This window comes from Rosa rugosa, chromosome 5 (assembly GCF_958449725.1).
Source record: "Rosa rugosa chromosome 5, drRosRugo1.1, whole genome shotgun sequence".
Lineage (NCBI taxonomy): Eukaryota > Viridiplantae > Streptophyta > Magnoliopsida > Rosales > Rosaceae > Rosa > Rosa rugosa.
The window spans coordinates 8,585,979-8,607,282 of NC_084824.1; the positions used below are offsets into that span (position 1 = coordinate 8,585,979).

Here is a 21,304-nt window from a genome sequence, read left to right on the forward strand (position 1 = left end):
CATGCATATATGTAACGTAGACTTCTCCTAGTATCTCACAGCTGTGTATTTTTTTCTTTTCTTAAGTAATCTCAGAGTGTATTCAAAGAGAAAAAGAACGGATATCAACCTAAGGCAGTGGTCCACAAAATACTTTAGCTGTAGTATGTGGATGTGAAATGTTATTTTATTGTCGAATATATTCATAATACAACCCACACATATAACATGTAATTAGATCCAGAAAATACGACGTGGTGGTATGAACTATTATATAAGTAGTTTCTCTCAGGCCAACTTATTGTAAAGTTGGACGCGAATGTGAAACCCTTCTTTTGGAACAGGATTCAAACCGCCTGCAATTTTGGCCTTTGTATTTATCACTTCCCATTTGTATCTTGTAACGACGTGATGGAGGAAACACATAAGTTGAAGTCGAGCGTATTCTTTTCCTGGACAGATTCGAGGACCGCTTCCGAATGGGATGTTCGAGTAAGCTGGAGCGGCCTTTCCATTCTCAAACCTGCTCGGATCAAACTCTTCTGGTGCTGGAAAATGCTCTGCAATTTTATTCGTGCTGCTGGAGGACCAATATACCTGAAAACAATAAGATAAAGTATATATTAATTAACTGAACTTTTAACTAGTAATTAGGGGATGTGCATAGTTTTTATCACTATTATTCTCTCCTACAACTAGCCGTTTGTCAAACATGTATAGATACCTTCCATCCTTTTGGAATTGTGTAACCTTCATAGGTGAAGTCGGTAACAACTTCTCTGAACGTTCCTTGAAGAGGTGGCACCAGCCTCATCACTTCAAGTGCTACAGCCCAAGAATATTTCATTTTCTGTATATCTTCCCAATTAAGATTCTCACCATCTTGTTTTGAGCTTGCAATCTCCAATTGTTCTGCATTAGATCACATTGGAATTTTAACTAGTTGGTAAAACAGTATGCTAGCTATTATTATTTTATTTCCTAAACAAAGAAGTAAGTTAGTAATAGACAAGATTATTAGCTCCTATTATACCTGTTCGGACTTTCTCACAAACTTTAGGGTTTTCACCAAGAAACTTGATGAGAAAACTTGTAGCCATGGAAGGGGAGTGAAATCCACCCGTCATCAAACCCATGACCTTATCTGCAACTTCATTCTCCGGTATGAACCGCCCAGTCGGATCCGGGTTAAACAGCAAATGAGACATGATGTCGGTTACTTTGGCTCCACTGGAAGACACGGCCGCTTTCTTCTCCTTGATCAACAACAGAACCTCCTTCCTCATAGCCTCGGCTGCTTTCATCGCTCGATAAAACTCGGTTCCTGGAATATTAATTGGGAACGTATGCAGCCCTGAGGCTATGATATTAATCAACTCGGCAAACTTAACACAACGGTCGTTATTGTTTTGGAGTCCAGTGAAGAATCGAGCGGACAGAGTCGTTACAAGTAGCTGAGCGAGGCTGTAAATCTCAACTGTGCTTTTTCCTTCCCAGTGAACCTTCAAATGCTCCTGAACTATGGACTCCATGCTCTCTATGTACCGAACCACCGCTTCAGGTTTAAGAAACCCTGGTGCTTTACCGATATGGACTGAATCGGCTCGTTTGGTGATCTCGGAAGCAGCTTTTTGATAGGAGGAGCGGAAGAGTTTCTGTGTGGACTGCGGTCGCCATGACAGAAACAGTTTTTCCTCGTTGGAAGAGATGAACTTGTGGCCGGAAATGCCGCAAAGCACGGCAGTTGGCTCATCGAGTATGCTCGTTTTGAAGACTTTTGGGGAGTATTTCTTCATTCTGTCGCCCACGAACTTCTCCTGCGGCTCATTCAGAAAGGCGAAAGTTTCACCGATGATTGGCCATCCGAAACTTCCTGGGGGAAGATTCATTTTGGAGTTGGATTTGGACCTGATAGTGTAAAAGATGAAGGCGAGAGTATATACGGAAACGATGATGGATAGAGGAAGGAAGAGATTCTCTATCTCCATGGTTGATATATGACTTCAAGCTGCTGGCAGATAGATGCATAACAAAGCTGCTAAGCTGCTCCTTTTTATAGGCTATCAATAAATGCTACCAAAAACAATTCCTATTTGCTCTGAGTGAACCAGTTAGGTAAAATATGAACTTAACAACCACCTATGTAAAGATAAATATCAGATGTACTTATGTGGTCAACGCACTACTGTAATATTATTGCAGATGAAGTAGATATTTTATCTTCCTACGACAAAGCCAACTCCGATTCACTTTTTTGTATATTAACTTAAACGAATGAGTTGACAACGTACTTATTGATATTTACGTCACCTTGGAGTTGTACATGCTTATATATTCAATTTGAGAGAGAGAATGAAGAAAAAACATAGTAAGAATACAACATACCCGGATGGCATAAAGCAAAGGGGGATCTACGAAGCCAGCTCGATCGTCCATATGCAAGCCTAGCTAGTAGTGAACAAAAATGGAATAACAGCCGTAATAGGCCGGGATGTTGTTCATTCTGGTATGATCAGGGCCGGTCTTGAGAATTCAAAGACCTAGTGCGAAAATTTGACAGAGGCCTTATGTTCATTGCATAATGATTTTTAAAAAAAAAGAATGGGTACAATAAAAAAAATGTTATGACAAGATCATTCAATAATATAAAAATTATTCTCAAACAACTAATCAAAATAACTAAGAAAGTTTCAAATAATGTCTCTTTTATAAGGTTAATAAAAACCTAGTAACAAAAGGAAAAAAAATATGATTTGCTGACACCAAAAAAAAAATCTACTAACAAAGGGAAAAAGAAAATCCTAAACCCTAAAGGAATGTGAGATGTAAAAAAAGACAAAGAAAAAGAGAGAAGAAAAAGAAAATCAGGGACACGGAGGGTACGGTGAAAGAAAAAGGAAGAAAAAAGAAAAAAGGAAGATTTAAAAAGAAAAAGAGAAAAGAAAAAAAAATCAGGGACACGGAAGGTTTAAAAAAAAAAAAAAGAGAAAAGAAAATTAAAAATTGAAGTCTGGGATTCAAACCCGTGACAAGGATATAATAACCCGCGCGCGCCTTGGCCAGCCTACCAACTGGACTACACAAGATTCTATGCGTGGATGGGGAACTAAATTAATTATATTCATTTATACCTATATATACTCGAAACTCAAAGTCGGAGGCCTCCAATTTTCGGAGGCCTTGTGCGGCGGCACTACCTGCACACCCTCAGGGCCGCCCCTGGGTATGATTTGGTGGAATAAGCTTCCGAATTTTGTTCATTCTCTTTATAATAGAGATATTTAGACTTCCTAATTTTTTATTTTGATAGTGTTGGTTTCTCATTTAATATGAAATGTTTCGATGTTTGTTTCCCGCTCCTTTTTAACTTCTTCAATAAATAACCTCGTTCTTACGAGGCTTAATAAAAATAAAAAAAATTTAAAAAAAGGATGTTGAACAACTACTATTTATTATCTAGACTGCGTTAGTTTTAATGGCCTACAAGATGAATGCTCTTAGAGAAATTTTAAACTCCACATCGGTTTTATACTTTTATATTAGTATTTTAATTATTATGTGTATGTACACATGTGTTTATGAGGCCTGCTCATCTAAGAGACGGTTTTTAAGGACAATTGAATCTAACTGCTGAAAATAAATGCACAATTTTAAGTTGTTATAATTTTCGCTTTTGACTTTAATACATGTGGTTGAGATGCATTTGTCCCTCACAGTTTGTGAGCAAAGACTGATGTATTAATAGTTTTATAGACTTAATTATTGAAATTAGAACCCATCGTATTTGAAAGAGAAGATAGAGAAGATACACACACACACACACACACACACACACTAATGTAGTAGTAATTGGAAGACAAGATCTTTCAACTCTACAAAATGAGAGTCGAGAGCCTTTCCTCGACAAACCCTAGCGCCACCCCCTTGGTGCGGCTTCCAGGGAGGTCTTTGCCACCTCCACATACTCGTCGATTGCGCCAGGCTGTTGATCGGCTCTTTCCTCGTTTCGGGGAAGGGTGGGTTGCATACTGTTTGGATTGGCTTAGTCTCCGGCGACGACCACGGCGGGGATGGCTCCTTGGTTGGGGGAAGAGACCCGAGATCGGGCTCGAGCGACGTCTTCCTTCTTATAGGGATTAGAAGATTTTCGATGGAGGCACAGGAATAGTAGCAGCGTTGTTGCAGAAATGAGTCGGAGTCTTGCTTTGGTGGAAGGTCGTGATATTGTGGCTGTTGTGGGTGCAGACGGTAGTGGTCAAGCACTGAGTTTGGGTGCCTTGTTCTTGGGTGTCCAGATCAATGTGGTGGGGTACTCATGAGACCTATGGAAGATCTGGGTTTGGGACCTGAGTATTAACGATCTGCACTTTTGTTATGCCGGATTTTGGTGATGTTCCGCCACCGGGAGATAGACCTGTAAATGGACCGGATTTGGATCGGATCGACCTAAATCCAAATCTGTTTACTTAAAAAAAAATTCGATCCAAACCCGCTCCGTTAACCCGGCGGATCGTTGATAGCTCGATCCAAATCCGTATCCGCCGGATTAACGGATACCCGATCCGCTAATCCGACCCGTTATAATTTCAAATATTTTAAAATTTTAAATAGTAATATTAAATTTATATCATGATACCTCATAAGATATTAATAAAATATTAAAACAACATGAAAAATATCACCAAAAGTAGAATTACATTATCAAAATTCTTAATGCTTCTTAGAATCTTGGGTGATAGACTGTCCCTTAGATTTCTGCAAAAAATTTATATTAGAAATTCTTCATATTTTATATTTTATATTTTTAAAAAATAATAATATATTAATAAAAAAATAAATTTTTATTATTACAAAAACGGGCCGGATCATTAACGGATCGGATCGACCTAGATTCGTATTTGATCCGTTAAATAAACGGGTTAACGGATTCGGATCATTAACGGATCAACGGATCAAAACTTTCGATCTAAACTCATCCAATAGTCACGGATCTAGAGCGGGTCCGGATCAAAATCCGGTCCATTTACAGGTCTACCGGGAGAGTAGTCTTCGGTCATATTCAAGGGCAAGGAGGAGAAGATCGGGCTTGGGTCGTTTCGGCCTTAGTTCGAATGTGGTGGTTTACTCAAGTGCAGGCTCAGGACAATGGACTGGTGGCTTGGGCTTGTTTTCAACAAACCATATCTCGCGACCTGTTGGATCTTACATTTGTGGGAGGCTCTTTGCAATTTACTAGTATTTTCGTACACCAATTAAGGTCTCTAGGCGAACTTATTTGTTGTTCAATTGCTTCGAGTCATGTATCTTTCACTAGGTTATGATTTTCTCTTGTTTGTTGCTTGTCTAGAATAAGTGAGCTCATTTTGTTTGCAATGAGGGTTACCTGTCAATTTATTTGGTGGCTTGTGCTTTAACAGACTCTGGTACAAGACAACAATTGATGTATGTGTCTTCTGGCCATGAATAAGTAATGAAATTATCTATTCTTTCAACAAAAAAAAAAAAAATAGTAGTAATTGAAGAATCTACCATCAAATACTTAACCATCGATCACATTTTTTTTTTTCACAATCGACTCAATATTGATGGATTACGGGTGCTGGATGGTAGCGTATATTTTGTGGGGAATAATCGACACCAATTAGAGTAGAGTGTATGTGTGAATATTGTCAACGAAGAAAGTCACTATGCCGGCCTCTGCTACTAGATTGAGAAGACGATTGCACCCGCAATTCACTTATCATTTATTAGTCAGCCCAACCGTCGTGGGGCGCCCTGGTAAGGGCCTACTATGGCCCCCATCATGGGCCGTAAGGTTGTCCGTCTTAAGTGCCCTTCCGAATCCAACTTTAATGCCCCCACTTGGGTCACAGGCTCGCGTGAATGAGCCGGCAAAAGCCTTATACTATTGAGGACATACTATCTATTACCTATGATCATATTGCTGCTTAATTATTCAATGTTTCATCTTGCTAGCTAGCTGACGCAACATATGGGAAAGAGTATCAATGTATTAATTAACTGTAGCTTGTAGGAACATATTGAATTAGCCTAAAGTCTAAGTTTAACATTAGCGCAACAATCATTAATTATTGTTACCAGGGTTGTGAATGCCTGCAATTCAAATATCATCTACTAGTGAAATGCTTGAGATCCAAGTTAACAGTATCGTATCATACCAGGTCAGGTTTCTCAACTTATACTCGTAGAAATAGACTTTCGTTATAACGAAAGAATATCACAGATTGACAAATGGATCAATATAGTCTGAGTGAAGTTCTTTTAGTATTCATGCTTATTTTCCTAATCCCTTTCTGTATACTTGTTTATAGGAATTGGTTTCTTGTGCACTTTTTTCCTTTGACGATGTATATATATTGAAGTGAAGGGGACCAGATCGGGTTTCAATGTCCCAAGAGGTTATAACATCAAAAAATGAGAGGTACGGTATGATCACAACTTACAATGCATATGCATGAATATTTTTGAAACCAACATGAAATCACTGACGGAAGAAATTTAATATCAGAAGCTGATATTATTCATGTCTATAAAGGTGGGATGATTCTAATGCAGGGAAATATGGAGGGACTATAGTCTTCCGTATTGATCATTTTTGGTTGTTAAATGTAGAACCTTGAACATAATATATATATATATATATATATATATCCAGGGCGTTGAATAGAGGTGTAAGACATTTTAAAACCAGTTTCTCATTTTTTTAGGTTTTATACTGTGCTTCTATCTCATTCAAGGCCCAAACACTTTTCTTATATTGCTGTTGAAGAAGGAACTTGCAGGTCTTGGGTTCTCTTTTATAGTTTTGACTTTTGATTAGTGATATATGCATATAAAATTTTTGATACTGCGTATCAATGTTCTGTTATAGTACTATCAAAGGAATTGATTGTGTCGGTGGTTGTTTGGCAGGGTTGAATTTCAAATTTTAAATTGGATGCTTTCTTTTAGGCCATGTTTGGTTGGTGGAAAGGAAATGAATCAATTTCCTTTCCTTTGGGAAAGTGTTTCCGGAGGGGGGGGAGGGAACCAATTTCCCTCACTTTTTCCTTTCCTTTGGGAAAGTGTTTCCCTTCCTTGGCTGTCCCAAACGCAGGAAAGGAAAGTGTTTCCTTTCCCAATGCCCACTTTCCGGGAAACAAACATGGCCTAAGAGTAGTGCTAGAGATCCTAAATTTTTATACCAAAATTGAATCCCAAATGAGGTGTCGTTTGCTACTTGATCAGATTTAACTTGTTAATTTCCTATGTGTATTTATACCAATTAATTTCTTATAATAACAGACTGAAAAATTGTAAATATTATAAAAATACAATAAAAACACAGATGAAAAAATGTCTCGAATCAAATGAGCAAATAATTAAACCCTATAAATCTACTATAATCCCTAAACTGATGATGACATGCACTAGCAATTGTACCACCGCAAGCCATGATCCACTTTTGATCTGGATCCTCTTGCCAGTACTTGATGCAACTTGGCAATCTGGATTCTCTTTTATACATAATACCCTGCTCTCTAAGTGAAGTCTCCGAACCTTTCCTCCCTGAATCTTGTTTCAAACCAAATTCTGAGTGAAGTTCTTTTAGTATTCGTGCTTAATTATTTCTTGTCTTTAGAAGTTTTATGGTCTTGTTTTATACCTATTGATATATTTTCTTGCTAAATTGTGCTACGTACGTAACCTCTGAGCAGGGACGTAGCCAAGACAAGGGCTACTTGGGTTACAGCCTAAGGGAAAATTTGGCCCAAAATCGACCAAGTATGGGTATAGCCCAATAAAAAAAAAAAAAAAAAACAAAAAATATACTGATGCTTTCGACTCTCAGACTCTCCCCTTCTCCCTTTGGCGCTGTCCCCATTTTGCTTCTGCCTTCCAGGAGTTTCAGCCTTCTAGGTTCAATGCGAGTCCCGGCAGTCCGCCGAGCCACCTCCACCGCTCCACGCCTGAGCCACCTCCTCCACCACCGAGCCACCTCCACGGCTCCACTGCGACTCTGCGAGACTGCGACTCATTCAATCCCAGATCCCAGGTATTGGATTTTTGGTTGATTGATTGTCATTGCTGATGGGTTGATAATTGGGAATGTTTTGGATTTTTGGTTGATTGATTGTCATTGCTGTAGTGGGAATGGGTTGTTGTCTTGTTGAATGTTTGATAATTGATTGTCATTGGTGATGGGTAATGGGTTGTTGATGATGGGTTGATAATTGGGAATGGTCGAATGGGTTGCCCAGCTATAAGCCTACATTGATGTTTGGTAATGGTTTGGAATGGGTTGTTGTCTTGTTGATGATGCTTGATATTTGATAATTGATTGTCAATTTGTCATTGCTGATGCCTGATGATGTTTGATAATTGGGAATTGCATATTTGGTGTTTGGTGTTTGATAATTGCATATTTGGTGTCTGGTCATATGGGCGAGGTAATAATACTATGGGCATGTGTTTTTTCTGGACAGAGTAAAATGGTATCTGATATTTAATATATTTGAAATGGCTTCAAATAATAATTTGGATCATTTGGATGGTATATGAAGATAATTAAGAGAATAAGTCTTCCACTCACAAGTCAAAAAAGAAGAAGTGCAGAGGCCAGAGGGGTCGTTTAGGCTTATCATTTAACACTGACCCAGCCTTTTTTTTTTTTGATCGAATAACATTGGCCCAGCTTGATTTAATATTGTGAACCCATTTTCAATACCGAAATCTTCTATGGTCAGCAACTCATAGTGGTGTGAGAGGTGTATTGCGTAATGAAAAATGTGAATTCGTTGCCGGATGAGCCTCCTACTGGGTTCCAAACCTGAAAAAAAAAAAAAAAAAACGAGTTCTTCGCAAAATTTTTGTATGTATAAAATTAGCCCAATCCTCCTGTCATTCCTGGCTACGTCCATGCCTCTGAGATGTAGAATTTACTTCTTTCAGACTTCAAGTAGAACATGCTAATTCTTTTCTCGAGTCTGAGTTAGACTTCGATCAAGTACCCATGCTGCCTATTTTCTTTTTTCTTTTGTAAACGCAATTCTCTCTCCTCCAAAATGAACTTGTTCTGATGAGGCGTACCCCAAGTGAAGAGGGACCCATCTGAAGCTACAGCTGCGATATGCTCGTGGCCACAAGCAGTGTCTAGCCAGCGCAAAGAGCTCCGGCGAGAGCTGCTTCGGGATCTTCAACTGGCGCTCACTCCCCTGCTTCCTACCAGTCTGGCTGAACTGGTTATATCCCCAAACGTAAATCGCACTCCTCGCCTTAATGGTCGCGGGTCGGTTTCGGCCTAATAGTTCCTCGATATATATCCATCTTACTACAATACTACCTAATAATAAATTGCCTTTTAGCTACCAAAAATTGACCCAATTTGAAGAAGAAGAAGAAAATATTTTGCGAGATTTTTGGCAAAGATTTATACTTGGTTGGCAAGGCACTCAGGGTTGGGAATGGGACGGTGGAGCTGTGTTTAATTGGATCTCGTATGAAGGAGAGGATCTGGTGATTCCATAACCCATGAGACATAGTTATCTCTGCTGGGCAATTTGACATTCAGATTAATCAGAGATCAGCGCATGCATAGGGAAGAAAATAATTGCAGAATTTTTTTTTAAATTAAAAATATTAGTAAAAGAATAAGAGAAAATATAAAAACAAAGAGGGGAACATGACCAAAACCCCTCTCAAAGAGTTGAAAAAAAAGAGATTACCAGCCACACAATTACACCATATAATTAAGCAAACTATAGGTGACTATGCAGCAACAAATAAAACAAGCCACCATCTTCATGCTTCATAATTAAACCAGTGAGCCCATCCAGAAATTGAAGGAGAGAGAATTGCAACTTATCGAGAAGAGAGCAGATTGGTTTCCAGAAATTGGTCTTCATTTTTAAAAGATAACATAAACTATTAGACATAATGGCTCATGGAGAGAGACGGGGAAGACCTTACCCTAACATTGAATAGTCACCCTCCAAAGCTGGGAGAAAATGGAGTGATCGAGAAGGACGTGTCTGGAAATAAATGCCACAGAGAAGGAGAATAGTGGCTACCACGCACACTATAATAATTTGCTCATAATTTCCCCGAGGGACAAGGGCAGATGGGAAAGAAAATAATTACAATAGAGAAGATTTGATCCCGAGACAGCTTTTTAATATTAAAAAAGAGAGAAATGAGATACCAGTATCTGCCTCTGCGTCATGCTGAGCTTCTATCTAGCATTGCCCCCATTAATCAATTGATTCAATTCATCATCACGCGACTCGCGCCTAAATTAAGTAGCCTAAAATACATGTTCCGATAAGACTGGCATATGGCGCACATTCAAAAGTCAAAACATACACAATTATTAAGTCAAGTTTTGGGTTCCGACAGTAGTATCACAACTACGGACCAGTCAACAACTACGTACAATTCAATTCATAAAAAAAGAACTACATACAGTTTGCACCGGTGAAGATCAAGTAGCTCAATCTATTTGCATCAGTTCTCCTCTCTAGCCTAATTCTGATTATTATATACTCTATAACTTGACGTCCGTTTGCATTTGGCGTCATTTTATGAGCAGAAAGCGAAACAAATGCCCTATCTACCAATTGAAATTTATACAGCTGGTATAATATTACATCACCTTCATTATGACTTTGATGAGACTGCGTTTTATTTTAGAAGAAATAGTCTTTGGTTACAGTTCAGCAATGAGGTGGGCCTTCGCCCCTCCAACCCTTCCTCATTTGATTATGGTCAAAGAATCTACAGTTCTACACATTATAATATTTAAAAATTAAGAGACAAAATATACCATTGGCCCCCACCCAAAAAATTTGGACTGGCTCGGCCATTGCTCGGTGGGAAGAAAGAGGAATAGGGAGCATGCAGGACGGACTTCTATATAAAGAAGCAACTCCTAGCTGATATTAATCATCAGTTATTTGTAGTAGTCATCCAACCATGGATTATAGTTACCTTTACATTTTCTTGTCTCCACTACTTGCCATCTTCACTACTACTACTCTTGCATTCCTTTTCAGTGCTTATAAGTCAAAATCCCATGAAAAATCCATTAATCTTCCCCCAGGCAGTTTTGGGTGGCCGATTATCGGCGAAACCTTTGCCTTCCTATACAATGACCATGAAAAATTTGTAGGGGATAGAATGAAGAAATACTCCTCCAAAATCTTCAAAACCAAGATACTGGGTGAGCCAACCGTGGTGTTATGTGGCACTGCCGGTCACAAGTTTGTGGCTTCCAACGAAGAAAAGCTCTTTGTAGTATGGAGACCTCACTCCATGCAAAAGCTCTTCCGCTCTTCTTACCAAAAATCTGCTTCCACCGTCATACCAAGACAAAGCGAAATGCACGTAGTTAAGGCACCGGGGTTTCTGAGAGCCGAAGCCCTCGTTGGCTACGTGGCAGCGATGGATTCCATGGTTCTCGACCACCTGAAAACGCATTGGGATGGCAAACAGGTGGTTGAGGCTCATCGCCTCACGCAGATACTCGTTTTGACTCTCTCGGCTAAGTTCTTCATGGGACTCGAAGACCATTGTCGTATTGATAAGCTTGCGGAGTTGATGGACACCATGATGCTGGCGCTTCACACTATTCCTGTGAATATTCCGGGGACTGCATTTCATCAAGCAATGAAAGCAGCGCCGGCTGCGAGGGAGATTATTCAGTCGTTTGTTAAGGAGAAGAAGGAAGTTATGGCGTCTACCGGAAACAAAATGCATGATCTTTTGTCTTTTATGATTTCTACGCCAGACCCGGTTACCGGAAGGTTCATGCCGGAGAATGAAATTGCTGATAAAATTATGGGGAATGTGGCCGCTTCGTTCAACTCTCCAGCTATGACTACTACTTTTATCGTGAAGTTCTTGGGCGAAAGACCTGACATTTATGAGAAAGTCCGAATTGGTAAGGTTTTATTTTCTCTCCTCATATATGCATGATGTCTAGCTTGTCCAGTAACTACACAGTTAATCGGTTAACTTTATAATACAAAAAGGAATACACATTTGAACCTTGTTATATGAAACATGAGTTGAAAATTTCAAATCATGGAAGCTTTGCGTACATGTAGAGGCTAATTACTTAACTCTAAAATACTATGTTATCTTTTAAAATTGTTGTATGCAAACTCCGTACCTTAAAATTGTTGTACCCAAAACGGACTGACAGATTATACATATATGTTACATATTTTGTTTGCAAGGGAAAATTGGCCGGTCTACATTTTTCTTTATCAGTTTTTAGCTGCATACAAATCAATAAGTTTCATAACAATCTGTCATGCATGCATGCAACTAGCATAAGATGATAAAATAGCAAAGCTGCTAGCTTTAGATAATTGATCGATCGGTATCTTGAAAGGTGTTTGCCTATGTAGCTAGAGACAAATATAGCAAGTACAATTTTTCAGTGGTTAAATTTGACCTTCAATTACCTTTACGTTAAACATAATTATATGTATCTTTTTTGTTTGTCATATATGTTTGGCGTGTACGTACTAGTCTATCAGCTGCTGGGTTACATGAAGCATTGATTATTAATTTTAGGTTTAATTTTGTTCTTATTTCACCAACAGAACAACTGGAGATTTTGAAGTCCAAAAAATCTGGCGAGGCACTCAATTGGGATGATATGCAAAAAATGAAGTATTCGTGGAACGTAGCCCTGGAGGCGATGAGGCTCATACCACCTCTTCAGGGAACATTTAGAGAGGCTGCAACAGACTTCACTTACCAAGGTTATACAATTCCTAAAGGATGGAAGGTATGTAAGGACAAGGACGTATACATATATTATGACACACACACACACACAGAGTCTGATATAGATCAATTAGCTTTCATGTGTTGGTTAATTAGCTTGACAGGTCAACCGCTTTCATCTATAACTAAGTACATTGCTGCATCATTGCATGTCCTTTTCTGGCCGGCTTTTGTTCAGACATGTATAGGATCCGTTTATATATATATGCATGTATATAGGTAGTGGAAATGTATGATAATTAACTCGAGTCATGCCAAACATTCAAGTTTTGGGATTAATCCAATATTGGATATATATGCTGTAATATGTTCCAGTAATTTGAGCTGGCAATCTACCTCTTGAGTTATTCACTCGTTTAGCATAATTTTCACTACATCAAGAACTTAAAGTCGTGCGTCATAGTATATATATTAGCCTTAATTGGTTAGCTAGTTGGATTATATATAGTTGAATGCATCAGTAACTCAATTCATTTTGTTTTAATTTGTAAAACAATTTGTAGGTCTACTGGACAGTGAGCACCACAACCATGAACCCTGAATATTTTCCAGCGCCAGAAGAGTTTGATCCTACAAGGTTCGAGAAAGCAAGTCTTCCGCCTTATACAAACATCCCATTCGGGAGCGGTCCTCGAATTTGCCCCGGAAAGGACTACGCTCGTCTGCAAATTCTTAGTTTCATGCACCATCTTGTTATAAGATTCAAATGGGAACTTGTGAACCCTAATTGCAAGATCACAGGTGGAATGAATCCCTTTCCAGTTGATGGGCTGAAGGTTCGCCTCCAAGCTCAACCCAGTCAAGCTTAAGTTGTACTACGCACGTTCGTAGAGCTGCATGCATTAAGCATTAGACATCCTCATAATGGATTATATACATATAAATACGTACGTATATGCGTAATAAACACCAGTCTTTGGCGTAAAACCTTGACCTATAGTCAATGGCACCCCGTTTTACCAGTTGTCATAAAATATGTTTCTCTTAGGAGGGTGTATTCAATCTAGATCTAGATTTTAAATGATTCTGTCTTACTTTTTATAATCTATGGATTCTCGTGGACTCTACAGAATCCACAGATTGTTTTAATTCCATATGGATTTAAACAGATTCTACTATATTGTATCAGCAAGATTTGTTTGGATTTTAACAGATTCTACAATATTGTATTACAAGATTTTTTTTTTTTTACTGGTTACAAACTCATATACAAGGATTCGAGATTCCCAAGCATAGTTCACAGGTGTTTTCATCATATTAATTAAAACCTTCTGGAATGGACTCTGATCAAGGAAAATAATTGGCTATATGTTTATATACTAGCAAGATTTGCAAATCGACATTTTAAAAAGATTTGATCTTTATCAACTTATAATTTTTATTTTCATTGTACATCCATTTTCAGATTAGTTCAAGTATATGGATCAAACTAAGCACATCTAGAGCTAGTTCTAAAACTTACACATCTAACAACATTTGCTAAAGCATGCGTCACCAAGTAATATGTAACGTTAATTGGCCAAATAATGTTCTTGGATTGATATAGGCAACTTTTTTTCTGATGCTAGCACGGTGCAGACTGCAGATATGGAATAAAATCTGCATTTGGATTGTTGGATTTGCTCAAAATTCCAGGAGCCTAGTGCAGTAACAAAAAAATTACAGAATTCTGCCAAATTGGATGAGAAAAAAACAATTTCATGTTCAATTGTTGAACTTGTTTCATTCCAATGAATCATTAACTCTGCATTACAATCACAAATCAGTGTTCAAGCCAATAAAATAAACTGAGGATGAACAATCAACAATAGTGCAATACATTTCAGCCAATTCCTCAACCAAGAATATGACAGTGCCAAAGAAGAGGAGCAAGAAACTGGTAATGCCGTAACTAAGACCTATGCTGGTAATGAAGTAGGCATATGTCTAAGATATATATGTACGACCAGTATAGACCCTTTGAAGATTCAGGAGCGATAGAGAATCTTACAAGTATCATGTTGGGGTAAAATCAACTAATTAATACTGTTCTTAACTCCTTTTGGCTCAAATAGGAAGATGATTACGGCGTCAGGACCCTCTCAATGGCAGCAACATAGAACTCTTTTGGCATGGTACCAAACGCAGTGTCACATTTCTTCCCATTCTTAAACAGCAAAACCACAGGCACAGCCTTAATATCATAGTCCTCCGCAATCTGCAAATCAACATATGCGTTGAGCACAAAGCACTTGAGCTTGCCAGCATACTCAACCTCAATTTCATCAATCACGCAGTGGACAATCCTACACGGCCCACACCAGCTTGAATAAAACTCGACTAGGACATGAGTTTCACTGTTGATAACTGATTTCTCCCATGAGTCTCAGCGATCCTTACTCACCCAATCCTAACAATCACCCAATCAGCGATCCTTACGCACCCAATTTTATCAATACAAAGCCACACAAAAATTTCAACCTAAAAAAGAGAAAGCCCAAAAAGAAGCCAAGCAGTATTTCAACCATCAATATCAAACCAAATATGCAGTGCAGAATCGAACACATAATACGCAGACTTGGTACATGAAATCCTTAACCAAATCAAAAACGTTCTTTCAATGTCAAAAGAAGAATGATTTGTCCACATAAACTTTCTAACCTGATCAAATAATAGCCAAAACCACTGCAGTTAAAAGTGAATATATGAATCAAAAATACCTTTTCAACAATGATAATTTCCCCCAAGTTTCACAAGATGAGGTCACTTCGAGGTCAGAGGTTCAGAGGTTGAGGTCAGTTCATCTTCTCTCTGTGGCGTCTTTTTCATCTTCAGAATGAGAGAAAAAAATGAAAAACGTCAAAATCTCACGTCTAGAGGGTGGATTTCTAATAGGGTTTGGTATTTATACCCAGTACCTAAGAATCCTACAAAATCAAGCATCTAATAAAATCATTTTAAATCATTGAGATTTTGAATACCACAAGAATTGAAAAGACTTTTAAAAATCTTGATTGAATACCTCAAGATTTTGAAGGACTCTTTAAAATCTTGATTGAATACCACAAGATTTTAAAGAACTCTTAAAATACAAAACAATCCTATAGACTCCTAATTGAATACATCCCCCTTAATTTTGTTCATCCACATAAAGACAGTTTCCAGATGTGCGCAAAACTATAATGTATGGGTTGTTTATGGTATTGAAATGTTTATCATAAACTCATTTTACATCTAATAGAATCAAAACTATAATCTTATTGAAGTAATTGAACTACAATCTTATTGAACCAAATTTACGATATTAAAAAAAAACTACAATCTTATTGAACTAAATTTACGATATTAACAATAAAGTTACCACATTTCTTTTACACTATTTACATATAATTTAACCAAGTTACGACATTGACAACAATTTTGTTTATAGACTTGTAAAAATATCATAAGTGGAGTAATTATCTCTAATAAGACCTAAAGTTACACGAAAAACGATTCTACTTGTCACAATGACAACAAATTTATTGTCATATCTGTAAACGTGTATATAACATACATGTAGGAACCATAGAATTTCTTATATAGTGAAATGAAATTCATACTGACGCATATCGAATAGTAGCTACAGTCATATTTGATGGCTAAAGAACCCAAGAATTAAGGGTTGATGATGCCAGAAAGCACATTTAAAAAGGTTATCCTTTAACAAATTCCCATTAAAGCAATTCCCAGTGTCCCACTACTGTTCCAAAAATAAATAAATAAAGTTTTTCTATTGGGACCTCCATATTTTCTCATTTGACCTCCGATGCTCTTTATACCTCCTATTTGCTTTTTGAAAAGTACAATTTGCTATATAAACCTATTTCAAATACCTAATTTAACCTTGCTTATAAATGGAATGTTCCGAACATTAAAGATGAGTTTTAATGCTTCCATAATTGTTTGTTTTTTCTCTCTATTCTATGTACCTCATGATTAATTATTTAAATGTTTTTATTTTTATTTTTTACAAATATAATGGATAGACTTAGATTTAGGTTATAATATGATTTATTTTGTTCTCCATCACCGATATGCATTCAACATGTATATCATACATCTTTATGTCTCATGATCATAAATTCTTAATCATAGTAATTAAAACTAAATATATATATGAATGTTTTAATGAGTATGTAGTGAAATTGGAAAATGAAAATAGATAAGGAAAATAATAAAGAATGCAAATCTAATATTATTGAATTGGAAAGTCTGGCAAAATAAATATAAATTTGTTTGGTATAATTATTTTACTTAATAGTCATTTTATAGTAGGTTATATATGTCATTTAATAATTCATAATAGAGTGAGGTCAAGTGATCAGCAGATTTGGAGGTCCCAATAGAAACACTCTCACTTGCTGACTTTTTGAAGTAGGACAATGAGGAATTATTACTTCAAGTATCACCATGGGCCTCTCTTCTAGAAGGAAAAGAACATAAAAGAATGTATCATCTATATGTGTAGTTGTATTTGTACATAGAACATTAGAAATACGCTAACACTCAAGTTAGTTTTTATATAATTAATTTGTTTTTGTTTATTTGGTAAGAAGTAAACGGAGTCATTGATCTGATAGAAAATGATGCGAAATTGGAGTAAACTAAAACTTCGGACAAAATAGCGAAATAGTCGATGTGGGTCAACCATAATCAATGTCAGTGAAGAAGCAAAATCCAAACCTATTACATCGTTATATGCGGTGGTGTCATCAGTTAAAATTATAAATAGAAAAGAAAAGAAAGTAATTTGCATGAAGATGTCATCAATATCTTATAAGGCACGCATGAGGCGTGAAAAGATTAAAGTTCCCCTTAAAATGTGTCAGTTTTGATGCCAAGATAGCGAGGCGCAAAAAACTCAGCACAAGGCATGCATAGCGAATAAACTGCTGCCTAAGGTTCTTTTTTTTTTAGAAATCTGCTATTGCATACCATAGAATTCATCGCCTGTTCACCAACGAAAGACCTAGGAAGAAAAGTAAGATGTTTTCCTGCTCAAAAGTTAAAGGAAAAACTTCTCTTTGTTTATGTATGTGATGCTTTGCGTAACGTATAGTTAAAGGAAAATCTTCTCTTTGTTTATGTATGTGATGCTTTGCGTAACATATTTATGTTTGTATATTGTTAATGGTTGTTGTTTTCTTTTTTTGATTGAGATCACACGGTATCCTCAAAGGCTTCCTAGGCCCAGAGACTAATCTGGGTCATGTCAAAACGCTTCCTCCTCCATGGCCACCAAGAATAGATTGAGATTTAAACTCCAATCAGCACCGGCGGGATTTGAACCCAGGTGTGGGAGTTCCACACATGAAAGCTCTTACCAACTTGACCACCTGTGATGGTTAATGACTGTTGTTTAGATTACGAGAATTATTATCCGAAAGATAAGAAAGAATTTCCGAAAGAGAATGATCAGAAAGTTGGGTCTAAAGGTGTGTCATATTTCTTTTTTCAGTTACGTTTGTTTTGAGCAAGTCTGCCTCAATAGTTTCGATTTTTTTTTTCAGAAGGTGCTGGTGATCAGGGTATTACCCAAGGAAATTTTTTGAAGCAGATTCAAGATTTAACCACTCCTTTATTGTTTATAGGATTTATTTTCCTATCGTTATTCCTTACTCCTCAGCAACAGAAGTAGGCAATCACTACTCTTAAAGCAATTGCTTTACTAGTGTTGAATCGAGGGATAGGTTGCTTAAGGTTATTGTGTTTGTGCATAACAGTTTATTCTCTTAAATGTAGGGTAGATATATAGCAGTTGATTCCCGGCGCGTTACTACGTTCTTGTTAGTGGCACTAGAGAGATGTTGTGGCATTATTCACGCCATTCTTGTTGTGCTGAAAGGAAGCAATAATGAGTTTTCGAAGGTTTATACCGTAAGGTTTAAGCCTTATTGAGGTTCTCCCGAAAACACCTCATGCATGTTACACCTCAGCGTTTTAAAACATTGGATGTCATCATATATATAATACTAGTATGCAACCATATGCTCTACATGTAAGTGCTGGGTCCGCTGCCGATGATGAGGAGGGGAGATTGAGAGCACGGTCAACTAACTCGCTAAAGCGGTGGCTTGTGACAAGGAGCGGTTCGACATCGTTCACCAGAAAAAGCTTGTAGAAGAAGTCGAGGAAGGGGAGACGGGACCAGAGTGATCGCTATTGGTGGAAGACGAGAGAGTTCTGGATGGCCTCCAAGGTCGGAATAAAGGAGAGGATTTGGATCAAGATTTCGTCAGGTAGATCATTTAGGTTTTGATTAGGGTTTGAATTTGGGGCTTCAATTTCAGTACTGGCTTCTTCCATGTCATGGATATCTGGGAGATTATGGTTCGTGGAGAAGGGGAATTGCTTTTGATGTAGGTCTTGAGCAGAGTCTTGCGACGGTTCCAAGAGGCTTACTGGTGATCATCTCCGAGAGAGAGAGAGAGAGAGAGGTCGAATCTGGTGGTGTGTTTTTTTTTTATATCTTGAATTGACCATTTTAGCCCTTAAAGAGTTAACGTCCAATTTGGACGGAATCTGAGAAATTGGACACGGCTGACTGAGATTGCAAAGCTCAGGGGTATTTCTGATTAAATTGATACCATAAGGACTAACATGAAGTTACCCCCAAACCTCAGGGGGGTAAACTGAATTTAGTCCTAAAATTAAGTAAATGATTAAATTTAATTTACTCCCTCAAATTTTGGGTCGAAAATTAGTTTGGTCACCGATATTTTTTTTTATCACGATGGTCCATGTACTTCTAACTTCTATCACCCTTCATTTCAAAAAAAAAAAACTTCCATCACCTGCATCCAAATTTTAAATTTGACTCTAAACATGATGTCACAAGCTCACTTGGCACCGACAGCATGGCCCACAAGAAAGGTAATTAAAATGGACAATTTCAAATAAAAAGATTAGGACAAAAAACCCCAACTCCCAAAAAAATGTAGCCCCCCCTTCTCTCTCTCTCTCTCTCAACAAAAAAACCCAACCCTGAAAGCGGTGGCCTCCAGATCTGTCATCTCCTCCTCGAAATTCTACGGCTTCGGCTTCTGAATTCGTCGTCGCCGCTCTGCTTCTTCTAACTCTTTGGTTTTTAGATTGAGAAGGTGAGGGAATCAACGAACAGTACTTCATTTTGGTGTTCGGGTTTCCGATTGAAAACCGGCTTGTGATGGTTGCTCTTAGAGTAGTGGCTATGGTGGGTTTGGTCTTGACCCATGTATGGCTAAACGACCTCGAGAAAGGCCTTGTCTCAGTCCTACTCCAGCCTTGATTTCAAGTGAGGAGTATGTGTATTTAACTCTCTATCCTGCAAGTGATAACAAGCCTTGATTTCATGTACTATGTGGACATTGATTTGGAGGGAGAAAAGCTTATGGTTTCTTGTTTAATTTGATTAATTCATCAACTTGTTTTAAAAGGAAGAATGGCATGGTCCAAAATCGACAAAAAATACTAGGTGGGTGATTTCATGGGGTAGAGGCATGTTTGGGCGACTCAGAACCAGTTCGGAATCCAATGAGCTCCTTCCGGTTCCGGTCAAATTGAAACCAGAAATACGGGCTCAAATTTGTGTGAGTTGCTGCTGGTGCTTACCATAATCTTGCTATGGCAGGTCAGTTTTAGCTTTGAGTAGTAACAAGCATCAATCTTTTAATTAGCTATGGTGATTGCTGGAATAGGCTTTATTACATGATTTATAATCTTACTATGAGTTTTGGGTTTTGATGAAGATGGCGAAGAAGCAAATTGGAGTTTTGAGGTTGAGATCGATCGGACGGTGTGGATTGGACCAAAATTAGAACAAAAGGTAGTTTGGACATTTTGCCCTTATTGAGGGCCCAAAATCCTAAAAGTGGACCATGATGTCGGTGCTAAGTCAGCTTGTGACGTCATGTTCAGAGTTCAAATTTGAAATTTGACGCTGGTGATGGAAATTAGAAGTACAGGGACCATCATGATTAAGAAAAAAAATCAGGGACCAAACTGATTTTCGACCCAAAGTTTGAGGGAGTAAACTGATGTTAATCCTTAAGTACGTAAATTAAGAATCTTCGGGGCTTTCTGTTTTTTTTTTTTTTAACTCAGGACTGGGATCGGGTCTTTCAATTTATTTGGGTGTTTCAATTCAGAATCTATTTCGAAACATTTTGATTTTTATCAGTGTAATTTTGGTGGTTTATTATGATTTATTTTGCTTTTATTTCTTGTAACCTATGGCTTTTGGTTACTATCCTATTAATTATACGGAGTGTCGTATGCGCCTATAAATACCACCATTTGTTGCATGGATGGATAGACCTAACTTTTACGTAACACCACTATGTACAACTATTCACCCATCAAATTTTCATAAAAAATCACGCAAAGTGTTCTGTATCTTTTTATGGCCAAAGAAAAATATTCATTTGGTGGAGCTTTGAGTTCCTCCAATTTGTGCAGATTGGTGTAAGCTATACAACTTGTTGTTAGATTGTTGTATCTTGGAGAGGACAAGTTAATAGATTTATGGTGC

The 21,304-nt window shown here is 37.7% G+C and overlaps 2 protein-coding genes across 2 annotated transcripts; one reads left to right on the forward strand and one right to left on the reverse strand.

The window, feature by feature from the left end:
* Positions 1 to 152: 152 nt before the first annotated feature.
* On the reverse strand, positions 153 to 2,044 carry LOC133712199 (beta-amyrin 28-monooxygenase-like). The gene is made up of 3 exons (XM_062138302.1): positions 1,013 to 2,044; positions 704 to 891; positions 153 to 576 (listed from the first exon to the last, which is right to left on the reverse strand). Exons 1-3 carry the CDS (start codon positions 1,965 to 1,967, stop codon positions 268 to 270), a joined length of 1,452 nt encoding a protein of 483 aa, XP_061994286.1. The 5' UTR covers positions 1,968 to 2,044; the 3' UTR covers positions 153 to 267.
* An 8,906-nt stretch (positions 2,045 to 10,950) lies between these two features.
* LOC133713009 (beta-amyrin 28-monooxygenase-like) lies at positions 10,951 to 13,756 on the forward strand. The gene is made up of 3 exons (XM_062139135.1): positions 10,951 to 11,917; positions 12,588 to 12,775; positions 13,278 to 13,756. Exons 1-3 carry the CDS (start codon positions 10,951 to 10,953, stop codon positions 13,581 to 13,583), a joined length of 1,461 nt encoding a protein of 486 aa, XP_061995119.1. The 3' UTR covers positions 13,584 to 13,756.
* The last annotated feature ends 7,548 nt before the right edge of the window (positions 13,757 to 21,304 follow it).

What these genes read in the sequence shown, in the direction of transcription:
- LOC133712199 (XM_062138302.1), bottom strand. Translation starts at nt 1,967, where the DNA reads ATGGAGATAGAGAATCTCTTCCTTCCTCTATCCATCATCGTTTCCGTA. An exon ending in TTGTGAGAAAGTCCGAACAG is followed by an intron (nt 892 to 1,012) that starts GTATAATAGGAG and finishes GATCTAATGCAG; the next exon opens with AACAATTGGAGATTGCAAGC. An exon ending in CAATTCCAAAAGGATGGAAG is followed by an intron (nt 577 to 703) that starts GTATCTATACAT and finishes TATTGTTTTCAG; the next exon opens with GTATATTGGTCCTCCAGCAG.
- LOC133713009 (XM_062139135.1), top strand. Translation starts at nt 10,951, where the DNA reads ATGGATTATAGTTACCTTTACATTTTCTTGTCTCCACTACTTGCCATC. An exon ending in TTATGAGAAAGTCCGAATTG is followed by an intron (nt 11,918 to 12,587) that starts GTAAGGTTTTAT and finishes TTTCACCAACAG; the next exon opens with AACAACTGGAGATTTTGAAG. An exon ending in CAATTCCTAAAGGATGGAAG is followed by an intron (nt 12,776 to 13,277) that starts GTATGTAAGGAC and finishes AACAATTTGTAG; the next exon opens with GTCTACTGGACAGTGAGCAC.